General features: G+C 45.2%; 1 protein-coding gene across 1 annotated transcript in view; it reads left to right on the top strand.

The window, feature by feature from the left end:
* Nucleotides 1-20,763, top strand: part of KIAA2012 — a 93,944-nt gene that overhangs the window by 42,238 nt on the left and 30,943 nt on the right. The window contains exons 12-13 of the mRNA XM_083626689.1: nucleotides 6,511-6,586; nucleotides 8,028-8,186. Of these exons, the coding sequence (XP_083482815.1) occupies nucleotides 6,511-6,586; nucleotides 8,028-8,186 (235 nt within the window). The remainder of the gene's footprint in view (nucleotides 1-6,510; nucleotides 6,587-8,027; nucleotides 8,187-20,763) is intronic.

Genomic DNA, 20,763 nt, shown 5'->3' with positions numbered 1-20,763 from the left:
CTCCAGGTGGATCACGTTTGGTCAAAACTCTCCACTATGACCTGTTCATCTTGGGTGCCCTGCTCGGCATAGTTCATAGCTTCTCTGAGTTATTCAAGCCCCTTCGCCACGGCAAGGCAGTGATCCATGAAGGGGTCCATGATCACTGCAGATGGTGACAGCAGCCACGAAATTAAAAGATGCCTGCTTCTTGGGAGAAAAGCAATGACAAACCTAGACAGCATCTTAAAAAGCAGAGACATCACCTTGCCAATAAAGGTTCATATAGTCAAAGCTATGGTTTTCCCAGTAGTGATGTATGGAAGTGAAAGCTGGACCATAAAGAAGGCTGATCGCCAAATAATTGATGCTTTTGAATTATGGTGCTGGAGCAGACTCTTGAGAGTCCCATGGACTGCAAGAAGATCAAACCTATCCATTCTGAAGGAAATCAGCCCTGAGTGCTCACTGGAAGGACAGATCCTGAAGCTGAGGCTCCAATATTTTGGCCACCACATGAGAAGAGAAGACTCCCTGGAAAAGACCCTGATGTTGGGAAAGATGGAGGGCACAAGGAGAAGGGGACAACAGAGGACGAGATGGTTGGATAGTGTTCTCGAAGCTACCAGCATGAGTTTGACCAAACTGCGGGAGGCAGTGGAAGACAGGAGGGCCTGGCGTGCTCTGGTCCATGGGGTCACGAAGGGTCGGAAACGACTAAACAACAACAACAACAAAGTCATATAGGGCTTTATTGATAAGAGACAGCACTTTGAATGGCACTCCGTAGCCAGTGCAGTCAGGGTTAACCAACCCTGGTCAACAATCTGGCTGCAGCTCTTTGAACCAGTTGAGGTTTCTAAACCCTCTTCAAAGGCAGCACCATGTTAGCAGAAATCCAAACGGGTCTAATAACATGATCAAGTAAGCATGTAAGTCAATAAATAGGACAGAACTGCTGAAGCGCATGGAACATTTTCAGGCATGATGAAATAGGTATATGGAAATTATGTCTCAACGAGCCACGAGTGCGTCTTTGACGGTATTTATCATTCTAGGAAGCCATCCAAGTCTTTGCTATGCTGAAGAATGAGGGTTATGCCCCATGTGCAGATAAAAGGCTGGTATGTTCAAACAGGAGATAATTACGCGGCAATTTACATGCAGAGGCAGACAAAGAAAAGCATATATGGAATAATCAACTTTGCAAAACATTATTAAAATGGCCAGAGATGTTTTATTATGAGGACATAACCTCAAATGTATATGGCGTGTTCTTCAGACCTTACTTTGTTGGCCACAATCCCAAAGCAATTTGATATTACGAATTATTTGGTTTATAAAAAAACCCCGACTTCAATTAAATCAGCAAAGGCTGAAGCCTTAAGGTATGTCTCTGCTTCAGAAAATAGCTTCTCTGCATGGGGAGTTTAGCACTCTCAAGAAGCCTACCAAACAAAGGCAGGGTGTGTCTGTCTACACTACAAATTAAACCCAAATGAAACAGCCTCAGACCTGTTTAATGGAAATGGATCTCTAGCAAGGGAAAGTCAGGCATTGAAGTTCTGTGTAGGAGCCAATGATCTGTACCACAAATTCCCGGCGTCTTCACAAAACTAAAGCTGCAAAATGGTCCTTATGACAATGAAACCACTTCTTGGTTCCTTGTCTTGTATAGCAGTTGCACTAAATTCTATGAAATCTATATTATTGTCTTGTATTCTTATGGCTTACAGGGCTGATGGACGCCTGAATTGGAGAAAGTGTGTTGTTGATATGTTTGGTAAATTTTCTTAATCGCATGTTGTAAAAGCTGGTTTCGCATTTCCAGAATCAGGATCTGTTAGTCTGGAAAACTAAATTCCAGGTCTTGCTCTCCTAGCATAGATTCCGTCTTGCGGGGTGGGAGTGGGGATTATTATTATTATTTTACTACAATTTATTAAAAAAGAAAGAAAGAAAGAAAGAAAGAAAGAAGAAGAAAAATAAAGAAAAAGTAGTTGAGGTTTCAAAAAAAAACTTCCAAACATTCTCATTGTACGTTATCTGTTAAATATACTTTTACCGCACTTATTTCTTCTATTTTTTTATCATATTTCTATGTAAATTGTCAACTACCTTTATACACTGCCACGAGATTACCCTTTATACCATTGTTCTTCAAATATTCTTTAAATATCCTCCATTCCTTGTGGACTTTTTGTTTTGTTTGGCTTCTAATTCTTCCCCTCACCTTTGCTAGCTGCAAGTATTCTACCATTAATGTTTGCCAGTCTACTATATTAGGTGTTTTAGTATTTTTCCCAAAAAAATACTAAAAAAATGATTTTAAAAAACATTTTAAAAAAAGACCAGAAATATTTCTTTTAAGTATATTGCCAACTGAAAAGGGAAAATCGAAAAGACCATTGTTCATGTATGGGGTAACGGCAGCCAGAATTTTAGAGGCAAGAAATTGAAATGGGGGGGGGCATTTTTAAATTTTTTTTAGGAAACTGGTTTATTTCTTAGGAACAGGGTAAGCTGCCTTACTCCAGGGCAGGGAGACAGCAGACCCAATCCATACATTCAGAGCAGATTTCTCCCACCAAAGAATCCTTGGAACGGTATTGTGGGGGGGGGGGGGGAATTGTAGCTCTGTGAGGGAGAAACTACAGATTCTCTGGGGAAAAATTTTGTGGCTTTGTTTTTCTTTGTTTTTGTTTTTTTAAAAAAAAAAGATTTTTATTGATACAGCAAGAAAAAATAAAAAACCACAAATACCAAATTACACACAGAAATAACCATAGACACAATTTTCTTAGCAAACAATCAAACATATATTGGTCTTAACACTAAAGACCCAACCTCCCGCCTATTCCATATTTCGATTTCGTATTACTTACTGCCAATACGCACTTTTATCATAATTAAACTTTTCCTTAATATATCTAATTTCTTATATCTACCTTGCAACTATTACTGACGTTCCTCGAATGCTGCAACAGAATTTAAACTACTATATTTATTTTTCAGATATTCTTTGAAAACCTCCCATTTTGAAACAAATTCCTGTTTTGATTTATTCCTTATTTTTTCTGATGGACCATCTAATTCGGCATATTCTGTCAGCTTTTGGATCCAATCTTGTATAGAGGGGATTTCATTACTCTTCCATTTTGCCGCGATCAGAACTCTTTTTTTCGTGGCTTTGACGATGCATTGAATGTGCTTTAAATCCACGGTGCAGAACTGGCCCCCTCTAGCACAAGTGTTGTCTGGCCCTCTAGCGAAGAATGGTCTTCCCCATCACTTGCCGCCCCCTGGTCATTTTAATGGGAGGTGCCAGGGCTTGAGTTCGAAAGCTGCCACATGCAAGGCACAAAGGATGCTCTCTACTCTCCTAGCAACCTTGCGGAAGACACCTTTCATTCACGGCCCATAAAACGTTGTCAACAAGATCAGAGCTGAAGGAGAAGGTCCTCAGGACTTTCCCCAAAAAGGCCTCACTTTGGAAAAGTGTGACTTCCTATGGGGATTCTGTTCTGGAGTAAGGAAAATGAGATTATCCACCCTTCCCTGCATTGGCCACTGCCCCCAGATGTTTCTTTCATCGCTTCTCAATATGTCTCTTCCTTCCTTCATCTATCAGCAACCTCATTTGCTCATTTTCTTGTCACTGCCGGTTCTTACCCCAAGGAGAAAGTGTTATGCAATAATGAGATGAGCAGAACGAGGAAGGAGACAGTCTAGCGACTTGCGCTCAGGCGACAGGAGGCTGTCGGCTCCTAAATTCTAATCGGGCACCGATCTCCCCGGAGCCATGTCTTCTCGCCTCGCTAGGCTCACCTAGATAAGTTTTGGGATAGGGTGGTTTTCTTCCCACCCCCCTCCTCTGAACAATCCCTTGCCAAGGCAGTAGGAAAACCCCTGCGAGTTAGAATGAACATTTCTTTAATCAGGTGTCAGCCCTGATGGAAAGATGGAAAGGTAAGAGTCGGCTGGAAAATTAAAAAGGGAACCGCCTTTTCTTTGGTGGGAGAATAAAAGGACATGTTGTGAATGTCACATCCAGGATTGGAGATGGCGGGAAATAAATTATTATTATTATTAACAATTAAAGTTTTCATCTGTAGACCTCAGGGCAGTCCAGAGCATAAAAATACAAGATAAAAGCAAAAAAAATATAATAAAAACAGGAACAAAACAAAACTTCTCTGTGGGTGTTGGGGAGATTCACCCACAAAGGGCCACGCTGTTAATAACAACAACACAACAACAACAACAACAACAACAACAACAACAACAACAACAACAACAACAATTTGTTTGTTTATTTATTTATTTATACATACCCTGCCTATCTGGCTGGGTTTCCCCAGCCACTCTGGGTGCTCCCAACAGAATACGAAGAAGAAGAAGAAGAAGAAGAAGAAGAAGAAGAAGAAGAAGAAGAAGAAGAAGAGCGATAAAAGATCAAACATTAAAAACTTCCCTGAACAAGGCTGCCTTCAGATATCTTCTAATCTTCTAAAAGTCAGATAGTTGATTATTTCCTTGACATCTGATGAGAAGGCATTCCACAGGCCGGGTGCCACCACCGAGAAGGCCCTCTGCCCGGTTCCCTGTAGCTTGGCTTCTCGCAATGAGGGGACCACCAGAAGGCCGTAGGCGCTGGATCTCAGCGTCCGGGCAGAACGATGGGGGTGGTGACGCTCCTTCAGGTATACAGGACCAAGGCCAGCACCAACACTTTGAATTGTGCTCGGAAAAGTACTGGGAGCCAATGCAGATCTTTCAGGACCGGGGTTATATGGTCCCGGCAGCCACTCCCAGTCACCAGTCTAGCTGGCCGGGTTTCCCCCTTTACGGACAGGTGGATGTCACAAGAAAGCCACACTTGGCAGCAGTGGCATGGGTTTGGCTGGCTCAGTGGGCTCACTCCCCCTGCCCCCCGCCCAGTGCGCACCCGCCTGGTGGCGTTAACGGTGTTGTAAACAAAATCTGCCCTTATTCCCTTAAGGGGAACGCATGAGCCCTTATAGAGTCCTTTGTAGGTTCTCCATCGGTAGGAGAAAATAACAGAGGCCAAGCAGAGAATATTGAGAAGCAAAGCAGCTAGTAAGCCTGATCTTTATTGATCTGTTGCAACAGGGTGCTTCCCTCACACGCAGGAAAGGAGGAGGACCCAGAACAAAGGTGTGCCTGCCCTTATAATATAGACATTTTAATTCCCTGCCCTGGAGCTCAAGACCCCACCCCTCCATACATCATACATACATCACAGAAGGGGTGTAACCCAAAACCACCCCCACAAACATCATACCTACATCACAGAAAAGGCGGTCTACAACAGAAATTTGAATGTTGTTGTTTTTCCTGTCTGCCAGGTTATCTGATAACGCCTTTCTAACTGCCTTTCCTGGTAGTCTGGTCATTCCTTTGAGATGGTGATTACCCAATTCCTGAGACAATGGGAAGGTTCCCTCACCCCCTCCCTCCTTGCAGAGAAAACATTTGGTCAAAATGGTTTCAGGACAGTCTTCCTGTGCTGCTCCAGACATGTGGTCCCCATATCTATGTACGTGCTTGGTTGGTACATTTATGAACATTTATTATATATTTGTTGTTTAGTCGTTTAGTCGTGTCCGACTCTTCGTGACCCCATGGACCAGAGCACGCCAGGCACTTCTGTCTTCCACTGCCTCCCGCAGTTTGGTCAAACTCATGTTGGTAGCTTTGAGAACACTGTCCCACCATCTCGTCTTCTATCGTCCCCTTCTCCTTGTGCCCTCCTTCTTTCCCAACATCAGGGTCTTTTCCAGGGAGTCTTCTCTTCTCATGAGGTGGCCAAAGTATTGGAGCCTCAGCTTCAGGATCTGTCCTTCCAGTGAGCACTCAGGGATGATTTCCTTCAGAATGGGTCGGTTTGATCTTCTTGCAGTCCATGGGACTCTCAAGAGTCTCCTCCAGCACCACAATTCAAAAGCATCAATTCTTTGGCGATCAGCCTTCTTTATGGTCAAGCTCTCACTTCCATACATCACTACTGGGAAAACTATAGCTTTAACTATACGGACTTTGTTGGCAAGGTGATGTCTCTGCTTTTTAAGATGCTGTCTAGGTTTGTCATTGCTTTTCTCCCAAGAAACAGGCGTCTTTTAATTTCGTGGCTGCTGTCACCATCTGCCGTGATCATGGAGCCCAAGAAAGTAAAATCTCTCACTGCCTCCATTTCTTCCCCTTCTATTTGCCAGGAGGTGATGGGACCAGTGGCCATGATCTTCATTTTTTTGATGTTGATGTTGATGTTTATTATATATAGAAGACCTTAATTTTATTTATTACAGTGGCATCAACTGGGCTGGCCCAGCGGGTTCTCGTCATCCTCCATGCCTGGGCAGCGTCAAACGATGCTGCGTTGCTGCTCTTGGGCACAAGATGCTAGGCTCTCACAAAGCAACAGTTACTAAAGAGGCAGAAGGTTGCTGTAACCCTCCATGGTAAAACTTGACAGATTGTATAACTAAATGTGGCTTCTCTTTTTCAAAGGAACCCCTGAAAGGGCAACAAGCAGGGGAGCTGCGAGGGAACCAGCACAGCACAAGAAATGAGCAAAGCACCAAGGGTAAATTTGCCACGGTTTTACCTGTGTTGTAAGAAAACAAACCTGCTCCTTTTCCCTTATGGGGTATCCAAGAGCCAGTATAGAGTCCTTAAGTGGGTTCCCTATTGGTAGGAGAAAATAACAGAGGCCAACCAGAAAATATAGAGAAGCAAAGCAGCTAGTAAGCCTGATCTTTATTCAAGGAACTGTTGCAACAGGGTCCCCACTCACCACACGCAGGAGGGAGAAGAACCCTGAACAGTGGTGCGCAAGCCCTTATATAGACTTGAAATTGCCCACCCTGTAGCCCAAGACCACTACCCCTAAACATCATACATACATCACAGAAGGAGGCGGTCTACAGCAGAAACCCTGTCTGCCAGGATACCTGATAACGGTCACTGATTGCATTACCTGGGCAGCCTGGGCATTCTTTTGTGATGATCTGAATCCAGGTCATGGGCTCACCCATACACAAATATGCCCTGAAGACAGGATTTGCAAGCAAAAATCCATGGGGAGCCTTTCCCCATTCCTTCCCTCCTTGCTGAGAAATATATTGAGGTCAATTTGGGAGAGTCAAAATGGCCTTCCTGTACTATTTCAGACACATGGTTTTATGGAGTTATGCATGTGTTTGCCTTTATGAACATTTGTTTTGTATTTGAGACCTCAGAATTCTTATAACACCTGCTAGGGTTATTAATAATAATAATAATAATAATAATAATAATAATAATAATAATTTATTATTTATACCCCGCCCATCTGGCTGAGTTTCCCCAGCCACTCTGGGCGGCTTCCAATCGAGTGTTAAAAACAATACAGCATTAAATATTTAAAAAATTCCCTAAACAGGGCTGCCTTCAGATGTCTTCTAAAGATAGGATAGCTGCTTATTTCCTTCACATCTGAAGGCAGGGCGTTCCAGAGGGCGGGCACCACTACCGAGAAGGCCATCTGTCTGGTTCCCTGAAACCTCACTTCTCGCAATGAGGGAACGGCCAGAAGGCCCTCGACGCTGGATCTCAGTGTCCGGGCTGAACGACGGGGGTGGAGACGCTCCTTCAGGTATACAGGACCAAGGCCGTTTAGGGCTTTAAAGGTCAGCACCAACACTTTGAATTGTGCTCGGAAACATACTGGGAGCCAATGCAGATCTCTCAGGACCGGTGTTATGTGGTCCTGGCGGCCGCTCCCAGTCACCAGTCTAGCTGCCACATTCTGGATTAATTGCAGTTTCTGGGTCACCTTCAAAGGTAGCCCCACGTAGAGCGCATTGCAGTAGTCCAATCGGGAGATAACTAGAGCGTGCACCACTCTGGTGAGACAGTCTGCGGGCAGGGAGGGTCTTAGCCTGCGTACCAGGTGGAGCTGGTAGACAGCCGCCCTGGACACAGAATGCTTCCTCCAAATAGCAAAAAAGGGTGACTGACGCCATTTCCCTGTACTTCTGCATCAGGAGATGAGAGAGTTCTGGCTGAGTCCAGAAAGGGGGACCAGAAAAGTCAAAATGGCCTCTGCAGGAACAGACATCTCGTGCAGCCTAAGGAGAAGGGACCCTCCAGCTTGCCACCAACAGACAGCAGAAAGGAGAAGGATGTTGGCCACTTCTTACAAGGTACTCCAGTTTCTACACACTTTAAGAGATAAAATACCTGCACCAAAGATGGGGAGAGGCATATGGTTGGGATGACATTATAATGAGGTAGAAATGGAGCCACTGAGAAAACTGTCAACAGTTTATCCATTTATGTGAATAGAGGAATAAATTTAGCGGGATGTTTCGGGTTTAAAGAATTCCTTCTTCTCCCTTCTAGAAGTTACCTCAAGTGTCATCTGTTTTGTAAAAATTCATCACACACACACACCCCATCTAGCTTTCTAGTGTGGTTTGTCTGTACATAAAGGACTAAACTGCTTAATGTGTTTTGCTTAACTTTATGCACTTCTAATGCATAAAGTTATTTTTTCTTTATGAAGACAGCTGTGGCTTTCCATGAAAACTAGTCACAGGCAAATAATTTTTTGTCACTCAGTTGTCATGTTTGTGACTGGTGTGAAGGTATTTCTCAGTCAGAAAGATGTTCTCAACCCAGCCATTTGATGTTTGATATTTTAATGAGGCCTGTTGCCGATGTAAACTCAATAAAAGCTGAGTGTGTTGATCCTTCTGCCCTTCTGTGTCTCAGCTGGGTGAAATGAAAATACTGAGCAAAGTTCAATTGAGAGTTTTCTCTTCTTTGTCCGCTAATCGGGCCTTTATGCATGTAGAAATTGAATTTATTTGATTTGTCCATCCCTATTTGAGGCATCTTGGTTGGAATTCTATATTTCTCACTATAGTGCAGAGGGTCTTTAATGAGCAAATTAATGCAGAGTCACAATGGCTTAGAGAGAAGTCTCTGTGTCTGCTCTTGCGATGATTCTTTCACATCAGCTTAATAGTGTTTCTACAGGTCTGTAGGGACTATCACTACAATGCCTGAATAATTTCCTTATTCTCCTTCCTGTGGTATAATGCTGTTCTCGTTTGCTAATGACCTTTTCAGAGCAGTGTCCTCTAGCTCTCTCAGAGGCCTTGCATTTTACAAAACCAGGATGAAAATTCAGGCTGGATCAAACAAATGCAGAGTTAATGAAATCAGTGGACCAGCTCTGCCTTACCTCTCTACTCAATAACAACAACAACAAATTTATTTATATGCTACCTGTCTGACTGGGTTGCCCCAGCCACTCAGAATATTAAACACACAATAAAACATCAAACATTAAAAAACCTCCCAGTACAGGGCTGCCTATCTTCTAAAAGTCAGAGAGTTATTTATTTCCTTGACGTCTGATGCGAGGGCATTCCACAGGGTGGGCGACACTACCGAGAAGGCCCTCTGCCTGGTTCCCTGTAACCCCACTTCTTGCAGAAAGGGAACCGCCAGAAGGCCCTCGGAGCTGGACCTCAGTGTCCAGGCTGAATGATCGGGGCTGAGATGCTTCTTCAGTTATGCAGGGCCAAAGCCTACTCTCTAGAGGCTAGTCTGCAGGCAAACAGATTCCACTGATAAAGAATTTTTGTGCAAAAAGTGTCAACATGAGTGCATGTTTTGAACTGCTTTGCTCCTACCAGGTATATGCAACGCTGTCAACCAATGTGCATAGCTGTCAACCGTCCCTTATTTGGCGGGAAAGTCCCTTATCCCAGCGCCATGTCCCGCTGCTGTCCTTTATTGATGTGGTCCCTTAAATTTCCCGGGTTTCAAAGGAAGCAGCTCCTCTCCCTCCCTCCCTGCCGGTCAGGGAAGAGGGAGGTTCCAACTGTGTTGCTTGGCTGCGTTGCTCACCCAATAAGAAGTCTAAGAATGACTGGGAGGTGGAGCTTGCATGCCTTGTGCTGATCAAATCGGCTGCATTGCCTGAGGACTCCCCTTTGCTCAGCGCTTCCCAGCGGAGAGGTGACAGTAGTTTTCCTTGCTGCATCCCCTTTGCCGGGTTGCTGCGCTGTGGGAACCACCGCTTGAGGCTTCATTTGGCTGCTGGCTGGGCTTTCTTCCTTTGGTTCAGAGGGGCTCAGAAGTCGAACATACCTGTGCTCTGAAAATCCCTTATTTTGGCTGCTGATCCCTTATTTCCGAGGCCCTTATTTTCAAATCTGTAAGTTGACAGCTATGAACGTGTACCAAGCAACAGCTCCTAGCAATGACTTCCCAGAACATGTACACATGGTGTAGTACATGCCCTTTGCTGCGCACCCTGTGTTAAAAAGGCCCTTGATTCACACTGACCACCTAGGTAAAAATGCCGTTCCATCGTTTATTTTCAGTTTTGATTTGGGATCGTAAGAGTGGCTACCCAAGGATCCTTCCCAAATTAAGACAGAGCGTGTCTCCCCGCCCTCCCTTCTTGCACAAAAAGAGATCCCAGCTAGCTTCAAGGAAGATGCTCAATTAAGGCCGTAAGGATGCGCCTCTGGGTAATTACTTTGATCACAATTTGCTTGCCGGAAGTTTAAAGAGCCTGGGCAAGAGGGAAATCAAACAAATGCAGCTCTTGATGGTTTCCACTTTGAGGGGATGTTGAGGATGGAATTATCAGGAAACTGCTTGGTAGAAGCAGTGCAAAGAACATGAGAGGCCACGCTGCTGTACAGAACAGCTGAAAAAAATATATATCTCCATGCCAACAAGACCTAGATTGCAGAGTTGAGGGCCATTAAAAGTTTCCTGTCTTCGCAAGGCTGGATGCAATTCAGCTTTCTCGGCCGCTTATTATGATTTTAGCTAGGACAACAAAGGAAAAGCAAGCATATGATTTTGGTCTCTCTACATACCACTGGAGCCTTCTCAAAGAGCTGCATTTCAAAAAGTTATTTGGGGGAAACCTATACCCCTTAAACTGCACTGGCACTTAATTCAGATAACCTCTCATGGCATTTCTGCTGTGGATTTGCAACTCAAGATGACCATGTTGTTGTTGTTCAGTCGTTTAGTCGTGTCCGACTCTTCGTGACCCCCTAGACCAAAGCACGCCAGCACTCCTGTCTTCCACTGCCTCCCACAGTTTGGTCAAACTCTTGCTGGTAGCTTCGAGAACACTATCCAACCATCTCGTCCTCTGTTGTCCCCTTCTCCTTGTGCCTCCATCTTTCCCAACATCAGGGTCTTTTCCAGGGAGTCTTCTCTTCTCATGAGGTGGCCAAAGTATTGGAGCCTCAGCTTCAGGATCTGTCCTTCCAGTGAGCACTCAGGGCTGATTTCCTTCAGAATGGGTCGGTTTGATCTTCTTGCAGTCCATGGGACTCTCAAGAGTCTCCTCCAGCACCACAATTCAAAAGCATCAATTCTTTGGCGATCAGCCTTCTTTATGGTCCAGCTCTCACTTCCATACATCACTACTGGGAAAACCATAGCTTTTACTATACGGACCTTTGTTGGCAAGGTGATGTCTCTGCTTTTTAAGATGCTGTCTAGGTTTGTCATTGCTTTTCTCCCAAGGCGTCTTTTAATGTTCTGGCTGCTGTCACCATCTGCAGTGATCATGGAACCCAAGAAAGTAAAATCTCTCACTGCCTCCATTTCTTCCCCTTCTATTTGCCAGGAGGTGATGAGCCCAGTGGCCATGATCTTAGTTTTTTTTTTTATGTTGAGCTTCAAACCATATTTTGCGCTCTCCTCTTTCACCCTCATTAAAAGGTTCTTTAATTCCTCCTCACTTTCTGCCATCAAGGTTGTGTCATCAGCATATCTGAGGTTGTTGATATTTCTTCCGGCAATCTTAGCCTCCCCTGAAAAGCTTTCCGATGTGATATTAAGTGATTTGAAGGCTGTATGGCTATTTAATATCTGGGCAGATGCTTCACGCATCCAATTTATTATTTGTTGTGGCGGTCATGAAGGGGTGAATGTGTGCATGTGAACTGTGAACCACCCAACCTTGTTCTGTGCAGCGTGGATAGCCAATGCAATACACTACAACGGTGGTTGGATTTCAACTCCTAGCATTCCTGGTTACTGGCCTTTCTCGCTGGGGATTGGTTTGAACCCAGGTCCACTGTGCCCTACTCTTTAGTATACACATCCACAGGGTGATTTCTTACTTTGCTAACTCAGAACAAAGTTCAGGGACTAGACATAGAATATAGATTAAACGCCTGCCATGAATCAACTCCTTCTTTCCCAATTGCTCAGTGTATTTGATAAAGATTTTAGCCACCCCGCAGCGTCACAATTCCACCAAAAATCAGACGTTATCCAATTCACTCAAAAACGGTGCCAAACTGTTGCAAATTCTCCCCTGCAAGGTTTGGCGATAGAAACAAAAGGGTTTGTATCATAGGTCAAGAAATCAGCCCTCGACGCCCTAACCCGTGGAAAAACATTTTTGCGAAAAAGATCCCTAACCCGCGGGGGTCACAATTCCACCAAAAATCTGACGTTATCCAATTCACTCAAAAATGGTGCCAAACTGTTGCAAATTCTCCCCTGCAAGGTCTGGCAGTGGAATCAGCACGCTTTATCATAGACCAAAAAATATCAGCCCTCGGCGCCTTAATCCGCAGAAAAACTTTTTTAAAAAAAATCCCTAACCCACGGGATCACAATTTCACCAAAAATCTGATGTTGTGCGTTGACGGTTTTTTTCAAAAAAATTCCTAAAGCCTGGTTTGGGGAGTGGGGGACTGATAGAATTTAGAATAAACAAGGAACAAATAAATAAATAAATTAGTCATAACCAGTCCAAAGCAATCTGAGGGAGGGTGGGGAGGCAGCAGAATGAAAAGAAACTGATTCCAATCTTCCAATCTGGGCTGTTGTCCAAGTCTATCGTCTGAAGTTTAATGACGCAGCAACTCCCAAGTTGTTAAATTATTCCAATCCGAGCTGTTGCCCAAGCTTTTTGTTTCAGATTTAATAACATAGTAGCTTCCACATTGTTAAGTTGTTACTGTAAATTGTTGAGCACACTGTTTGCAATATTACAATGTAAATGCCCCACCAGAGATACTACCTCTCCTCTAACACCCCATCCAACCCTAGGTATAGAACAGGGAAATTAAGATTCAAGGTTCCAGTGGCTGTAATTATTATCATTATGATCATTTATTATCATTTATTATCATTTATTATCATTTATTATCATTTATTATCATTTATTATCATTTATTATTATTATTTATACACAGCCCATCTGGCTGGGTTTCCCCAGCTACTCTGGGCGGCTCCCAACGGAATATTAAAAACACGACAAAACATCAAACGTTAAAAGCTTCCCTAAACAGGGCTGCCTTCAGATGTCTTCTAAAAGTCAGATACAGTGGTACCTCGGGTTACATACGCTTCAGGTTACATACGCTTCAGGTTACAGACTCCGCTAACCCAGAAGTAGTGCTTCAGGTTAAGAACTTTGCTTCAGGATGAGAACAGATATTGGGCTCCGGCGGCGCAGCAGCAGCAGGAGGCCCCATTAGCTAAAGTGGTGCTTCAGGTTAAGAACAGTTTCAGGTTAAGTACGGACCTCCGGAACGAATTAAGTACTAACCCGAGGTACCACTGTAGTTGTTTATTTCCTTGACATCTGATGGGAGGGCGTTCCACAGGGTGGGCACCACCACCGAGAAGGCCCTCTGCCTGGTTCCCTGTAACCTCACTTCTCGTAGTGAGGGAAGCGCCAGAAGCCCCTCGGAGCTGGACCTCAGTGTCCGATGGGGGTGGAGACGCTCCTTCAGGTACACTGGGCCGAGTCAGAAATTAGTAGGAACATGACACTGCGCATTTTCGTAAGAGGCATTTTAGATGTGCCTAGAAGCCTCTCTGGATGCATTTGTGTGATATATTCACCTATACAAAAATGTAATGTGCATTCCTGCCAGTGTAGGCTTTCATTTCACACTACTCCTGAGGAGTTCTTACTCAACCATCACTGAAAGCTCCCAAGGCAGTTTGCAACAACAAGAGGTGTGCGATTTGAAGGGAAACAAAGCCCAGCAAACCTCAGCATGGTGTTGGTGGGAGAGAAGTCTGGCAAATACGGGCTCGATTCTGCTCTCCTTGCCGCCGTTCCTTACGGCTGTGTGGTCTTCTTTGATACCGCTTTTGCACCTGTGCAAAGCAGATGAAAGGAATTGCCCAGAGAGCAAATCAATTCTCAGATCAGCCTCATACATCGGGAATCAAAGGCTGAGCAGGCCGAGAACGGAATGGCGTGGGTGGATTTGCCCAGGCAATTTGCAGGGGGTATAAACTGCCAAGGGAAGAGCCTCTTATGTAGAGATTTTTGCTGCTTTCCCTGTGGTTAAGGCAATGCTGAAAACTATGTCAAGTTGATAACAGGGAAACCAGAACTGGGAAACAAATAGGAAACCCCTTCACCTGGACGGCATGTGTGGCGAGGAAAAGGTGTAGATAATCCAGCCAATGGGAGGGTTTTCAAACAGGTATCTAGAAACAACAGGATCTGGAATTCATCTAGATGAAGAGTCACATGTTGAGGACAAGAATGGTTGCCCCAGCCACTCTGGGTTGTTTCCAACATATATGAAAACATAATAAAACATGAAACATGAAAAAACTTCCATATACTGGGCTGTGTTCAGATATCTTCTATAATATAGTTACTTATCTCCTTGGCTTGCGGGGGGGGGAGTCACATGACTCCATACCCTCCAACATTTCTCTGATGAAAATAGGGACGTCCTAAGGAAAAGCAGGGTTGCAGGTGGCACTGTGGGTTAAACCAGAGAGCCTAGGACTTACCGATCAGAATGTCGGCGGTTCGAATCCCCATGACGGGGTGAGCTCCCGTTGCTTGGTCCCTGCTCCTGCCAACCAAGCAGTTCAAAAGCACGTCAAAGTGCATGTAGATAGTTAGGTACCACTCCAGCGGGAAGGTAAACGGCGTTTCCGTATGCTGCTCTGGTTCGCCAGAAGCAGCTTAGTCATGCTGGCCACATGACCCGGAAGCTGTACGCCGGCTCCCTCGGCCAATAAAGCAAGATGAGTGCCGCAACCCCAGAGTCGGTCATGACTGGACCTAATGGTCAGGGGTCCCTTTACCTAAGGAAAAGCAGGGCATTCCCGGATCAAATCATGAAACTGGGACGGCTTCTGTAAATCCAGGACTGTCCCTGGAAAATACGGACACTTGGAGGGTCTGTCAAAATTGTTATCAAGTTTAATTGGATAGTCAAACTTATTTTGCCTCTCCTTAAGTTAGGCTATAGAGATAACTAATTTTTTGACCAAAACTGAAACATCGTTCTACTTCTGCAATGTCATATTGAGGCACGTGGCAAAAGATTAGTAGGATTTTACAATATTATACAATATGAGGCAACACCTTAAAATATATCGACGTTGATTTCCGGCGTAATTGGACCGAGACCTCTGTATAATATGCATCAGGCTATAGCGAAGCAGTGGCAGATTTCTCCTCCTGCGCACTAAAGAAAACAGGGCTGTGTGGGGGAGCCAAGGGAGCTTCTTTCTCTTAATCTGTGATTCTCTGGCATTTGTTAGCTAAACCGCTTAACTCCCCCAGCTCTCCATTGCTCACACCAGGGAAGTTCATAAAGTACACCTTTCCGCACAGCATGGGTTTTATCTTCCAGTTGATTTCTGCTTCTGAACTCCTCCATACACACAGGCGCAGAAATCTTTGTGAGTAAGCCCGTAACAACTCGACAGTTTCAGTTCTGAAAACTCCCTCCAGAGTGGTATCCAAAGAGCTCATTTTATGTTAGCTTTTTTTTCCCCCTTTCCCTTTTCTTCTTCTTTAGGAAGAAGCTCAGCAAAAGAAGCGGCAAGGGAGGGGGGAATCCCAAAGATCTTAAACTGGCTTTTCTAGTGCTATTGATGCAGGAGGTTTAAAACTCACACAAGCCCCATAGCTTGCTGTCTTTCTGAGGTTGTGGACGACCTTCACCTGCTCCATTTTGGCCCAAAGGCAACGTAGCTGAGATTGCGTAGACTTTTAACCGGGGCATTTTTTCAGCCGGAACTTGCCAGAACTCAGTTCCGGCATCTCTCACTGAGAGCCAGTGTGGTGTAGTGGTTAAGAGTGGTGGACTCGTAATCTGATGAACCGGGTTCGCATCTCCGCTCCTCCAAGTTGGTGCCAAGCGTATTGCTCTGATTTCCTTTAGACCACATCAGCAAGGACGAGAGGGGGTCTTGTCATTAGCCAGTGTGCTGTAGTGGTTAAGAGCGGTGGACTCGTAATCTGGTGAACCGGGTTCGCGTCTCCGCTCCTCCACATGCAGCTGCTGGGTGACCTTGGGCTAGTCACACTTCTCTGAATTCTCTCAGCCCCACTCACCTCACAGAATGTTTGCTGTGGGGGCGGAAGGGAAAGGAGAATGTTAGCTGCTTTGAGACTCCTTCGGGTAGTGATAAAGCGGGATATAAAATCCAAACTCTTCTCTTCTTCTCCTCAGGTGGGCGCCATTGCCATTACAAGAGAACAAGGTTCATGGCAACTCTATTTCTAGGAAAATAGCTCTGCTTTTAGCCAGCCAGGCTGGACCAGAAGTATCTATAGGGAGCTATAGCTCCCCAGCACTGGCTGCCAGCCACAAACTTCCCTGTAAACCACAGAGTAGCCTCCCTTCCCAAGATGGAGGTCTTCTTTCTTAAGAGGGGCGCGGGTGGTGCTGTGGTCTAAACCATTGAGCTGCTTGGGCTTGCCAATCAGAAGGTCGGTGGTTCGAATCCCTGCGACGGAGTGAGCTCCTGTTGCTTTGTCCCAGCGCCTGCCAACCAAGCAGTTCGAAAGCACACCAGTGCAAGTAGATAAATAGGTACCACTGCGGCGGGATGGTAAACAGCGTTTCTGTGCACTCTGGCTTCCGTCACGGTGTTCTGTTGCGCCAGAAGCGGTTTAGTCCTGCTGGCCACATGACCCAGAAAGCTGTCTGCAGACAAACGCCAGCTCCCTTGGCCTGAAAGCGAGATGTATGCTGCAACCCCACAGTTGCCTTTGACTGGACTTAACCACCCAGGGGTCCTTTACCTTTACCTTTTTACCTTCTTTCTTAAAGCCACAGACAGGCTTCTGCCTTTGACAGACTATTTCCAAGACAGAGAATGTGTGAAAATCGACTTAGCTTTTGTGAAAAAAACACTAACACGATAGATGAAACCTAACGCATCTCGGTTCAACTCTTCCTTAAAACAGTGACAATCTGTGTGTTGCGAGGTTGTACTTTGGGTGTAAATTGAATCTCAGACCAATGTAATAAGTTGCCCCCACTCCCAGCCACAAAAAAACCAGAACTGTAGCTAGCTATGATTTGGTACTTAGTGGGTGGGCAAAACAGGTCACCCCCCTGCTGAGAAGATGTGTGAGGAGCCGTGTGAAGGAAAGCCAAGTATCAGGATGTTATAAAGGGGCCAACTTCCTTGCTTTGATTTATGAGGGCCTCATCTCCAACTTCCCTGGGAATAATCAGCAGCAGAGATGCATTTGTTTATGGGCAACACACATGCATGGCACAGATAATGGAATATTACACTTTACAGGATGCGGGATGAATGTGAGCGATACAGTTACTTGCCCTTTGGACACTAGACAGAAGCCTGAGCTGCTCTCAGGACTTCAGTTTGATCCCATTTGAAGCCATTCATAGAAGGCTTTGGTGCTGGGGTGTGTGACGTCTCAAGGCTAATTCTTAAACTACAATCCCTCTCAGACTGTTGCTTTTCTCAGGCAGGATTCAGTCACATATCGGCAAATACCAGACAACCCAATTTTACACACACACACACACACACACACCATTCTGATTTGCTTGCACAAAGCTTGCTTGTAGGTAGACCTGGTCTTCAGAAGCTTCTAAACTGCCGCTATTTAGGAGGAATTCAGTCATTTCCCATCAAATTCAGGTTGTGCAGTTATAGTCAATGTTCCTAGGGGAGGAGGAGTCTTGCACAACCCCGTCTCCCATTCCCATTCTCAAGTTTCTTCACCACCACCCGTGCTCCTTTGCTTCCATCCAGGGCATTCCTGCAATAGCACTATTATCTGGGCAGACAGCAAAGCAATGACGATACCCAGCTCTACCTCTCTTTCAAATCAGAACCAGTGAAGGCGGTGACGGTCCTGTGTGAGTGTCTGGAGGTGGTTGGAGGATGGATGGCGGTTAACAGATTGAGGCTGAATCCTGACAAGACAGAAGTACTGTTTTTGGGGGACAGGAGGCAGGCAGGTGTGGAGGACTCCCTAGTCCTGAAGGACCAGGTGCACAGCCTGGGAGTCATTTTGGACTCGCAGCTGTCCATGGAGGCACAGGTCAATTCTGTGTTCAGGGCAGCTGTTTACCAGCTCCATCTGGTACGCAGGCTGAGACCCTGCCTGCCCATGGACTGTCTCGCCAGAGTGGTGCATGCTCTAGTTATCTCCCGCTTGGACTACTGCAATGCACTCTGTGTGGGGCTACTTTTGAAGGTGACCCAGAAACTACAACTAATCCAGAATGCAGCAGCTAGGCTGGTGACTGGGAGCGGCCACCGAGACCACATAACACCGGTCTTGAAAGATCTACATTGACTTCCAGTACTTTCCCGAGCACAATTAAAATGTTGGTGCTGATCTTTAAAGCCCTAAACAGCCTTGGTCCAGTATACCTGAAGGAGTGTCTCCACCCCCATCGTTCTACCCGGACACTGAGGTCCAGGCTGAGGGCCTTCTGGTAGTTCCCTCACTGCGAGAAGTGAAGTTACAGGGAACCAGGCAGAGGGCCTTCTTGGTGGTGGCGCCCGCCCTGTGGAACGCCCTCCCACCAGATGTCAAAGAGAAGAACAACTACCAGAGATTTAGAAGACATCTGAAGGCAGCCCTGTTTAGGGAAGCTTTTAATGTTTGATGTTTTATTGTGTTTTAATATTCTGTTGGGAGCCGCGCAGAGTGGCTGGGGAAACCCAGCCAGGTGGGCGGAGTATAAATTATTATTATTATTATTATTATTATTATTATTATTATTATTATTATTAAATCCTTCTTGGCCACGTACCCAACGGCAAGATGGTCTTCAGGTTACAATGCCCACTTGTGCATTGTAAACCTAGGAAGCTGCCACCTTCTGATTGAGGTCATTAGTTTAGTATTCGGTCTGCACCGAATAAGCATTGCCTAACTCCAGAGCACCACTGTCTTTAAGGCCAATAATATAAATGACATGCATATGTCACTTAAAAGTATTTCCTCACCAGCCCAGCCACCACCTGCCGATCCCTAAACAGTGTGTTGTTTTCCTTGGCACTCACTTGTCTTTGGAAGAGCTGTTTGTTTTTACAAATAATAATGATGATCTCTTTGAAGACCACACACAACTAGGAGGTATGAAAGAGAGAAGCTGCAATCTTGCACACCAAGGGGTGGGGAACTAGACCTGCCCACCTGTCAACCTCCAGATGTCGCAATGGCATCAGGTGACCTGTTTTGATGTACAGTGATACCTCAGGTTACATACGCTTCAGGTTACAGACTCTGCTAACCCAGAAATAGCGCTTCAGGTTAAGAACTTTGCTTCAGGATGAGAACAGAAATCGTGCTCCGGCGGCGCGGCGGCAGCAGGAAGCCCCATTAATTAAAGTGGTGCTTCAAGTTGAGAACAGTTTCAGGTTAAATACGGACCTCCGGAACGAATTAAGTACCGTATTTTTTGCTCCATAAGACTCACTTTTTCCCTCCTAAAAAGTAAGGGGAAATGTGTGTGCGTCTTATGGAGTGAATGCAGGCTGTGCAGCTATCCCAGAAGCCAGAACAGCAAGAGGGATTGCTGCTTTCGCTGCGCAGCGATCCCTCTTGCTGTTCTGGCTTCTGAGATTCAGAATGTTTATTTTCTTGTTTTCCTCCTCCAAAAACTAGGTGCGTCTTGTGGTCTGGTGCATCTTATAGAGCGAAAAATACGGTACGTAACCCGAGGTACCACTGTACTGCTTTGTGCATGCCAGCAAAGTGCTTTGCTGGGGGCCTTTTCAGGTGCTGCTAAGCAGTTGGCTAATGGTGCCTGCAAGCCCCCTTTTGGCCCAGCCTGACCCAGACCATATATCTATAACTTATTTAGGGGTCTATGGGGTGTTAGGGGAGGGGCATTACCTCTGATAGGAGACACGTTGTGCTCCTTCTGGGGTGGTTTGTCCACCTTTGCCCTGCATGAAGCTCTCACCTGTGGCTGATGGACTATGCAGAATTAGATAAATTGACAGGAAGGATCCGAAACCGACGGGACCAGAGATTTACCAAAGACTGGAGTAAATTTATGATCTATATGAAAAGTATTTGTGATGAACAAACAACGTTTGTAGGTTTGCAAGAAGTTCTGTGAGGAGCATTGTTAGAAATATTGTAAAATTGGAGAAGGGAAGATGTTTGGTTAAGAGAGGTAAAGACAATATAAAATTAAGTAATGCATAAAAAGTGATTATGACGGAAGATCATCGGAGGTGATGATGGAAGTCCAAAAAGAATGTATTTGTTATAATATGTGGGGTATGTTTTATAATTTGTATGCTAAAATTAATAAAAAATGTATTTTTTTAAAAAAAGCTCTCACCTGTGGCTCCTAGAAGCTGAGAGTGGCCACAGACCAGGAAACACCATCAGCTGGTCAGCTAAAACAAGTGACGGTAGCCCATGGGTCTCAAACCTTCACAGAAGCTCCAAGTGTCCCTATTTCCCCGGGACAGACCCAGATTTACAGAAGCCAG

This window comes from Podarcis filfolensis, assembly GCF_964270895.1.
Source record: "Podarcis filfolensis genome assembly, chromosome: 1".
Taxonomy (NCBI): Eukaryota; Metazoa; Chordata; class Lepidosauria; order Squamata; family Lacertidae; genus Podarcis; species Podarcis filfolensis.
This window is presented reverse-complemented; position numbering and strand designations above follow the sequence as displayed.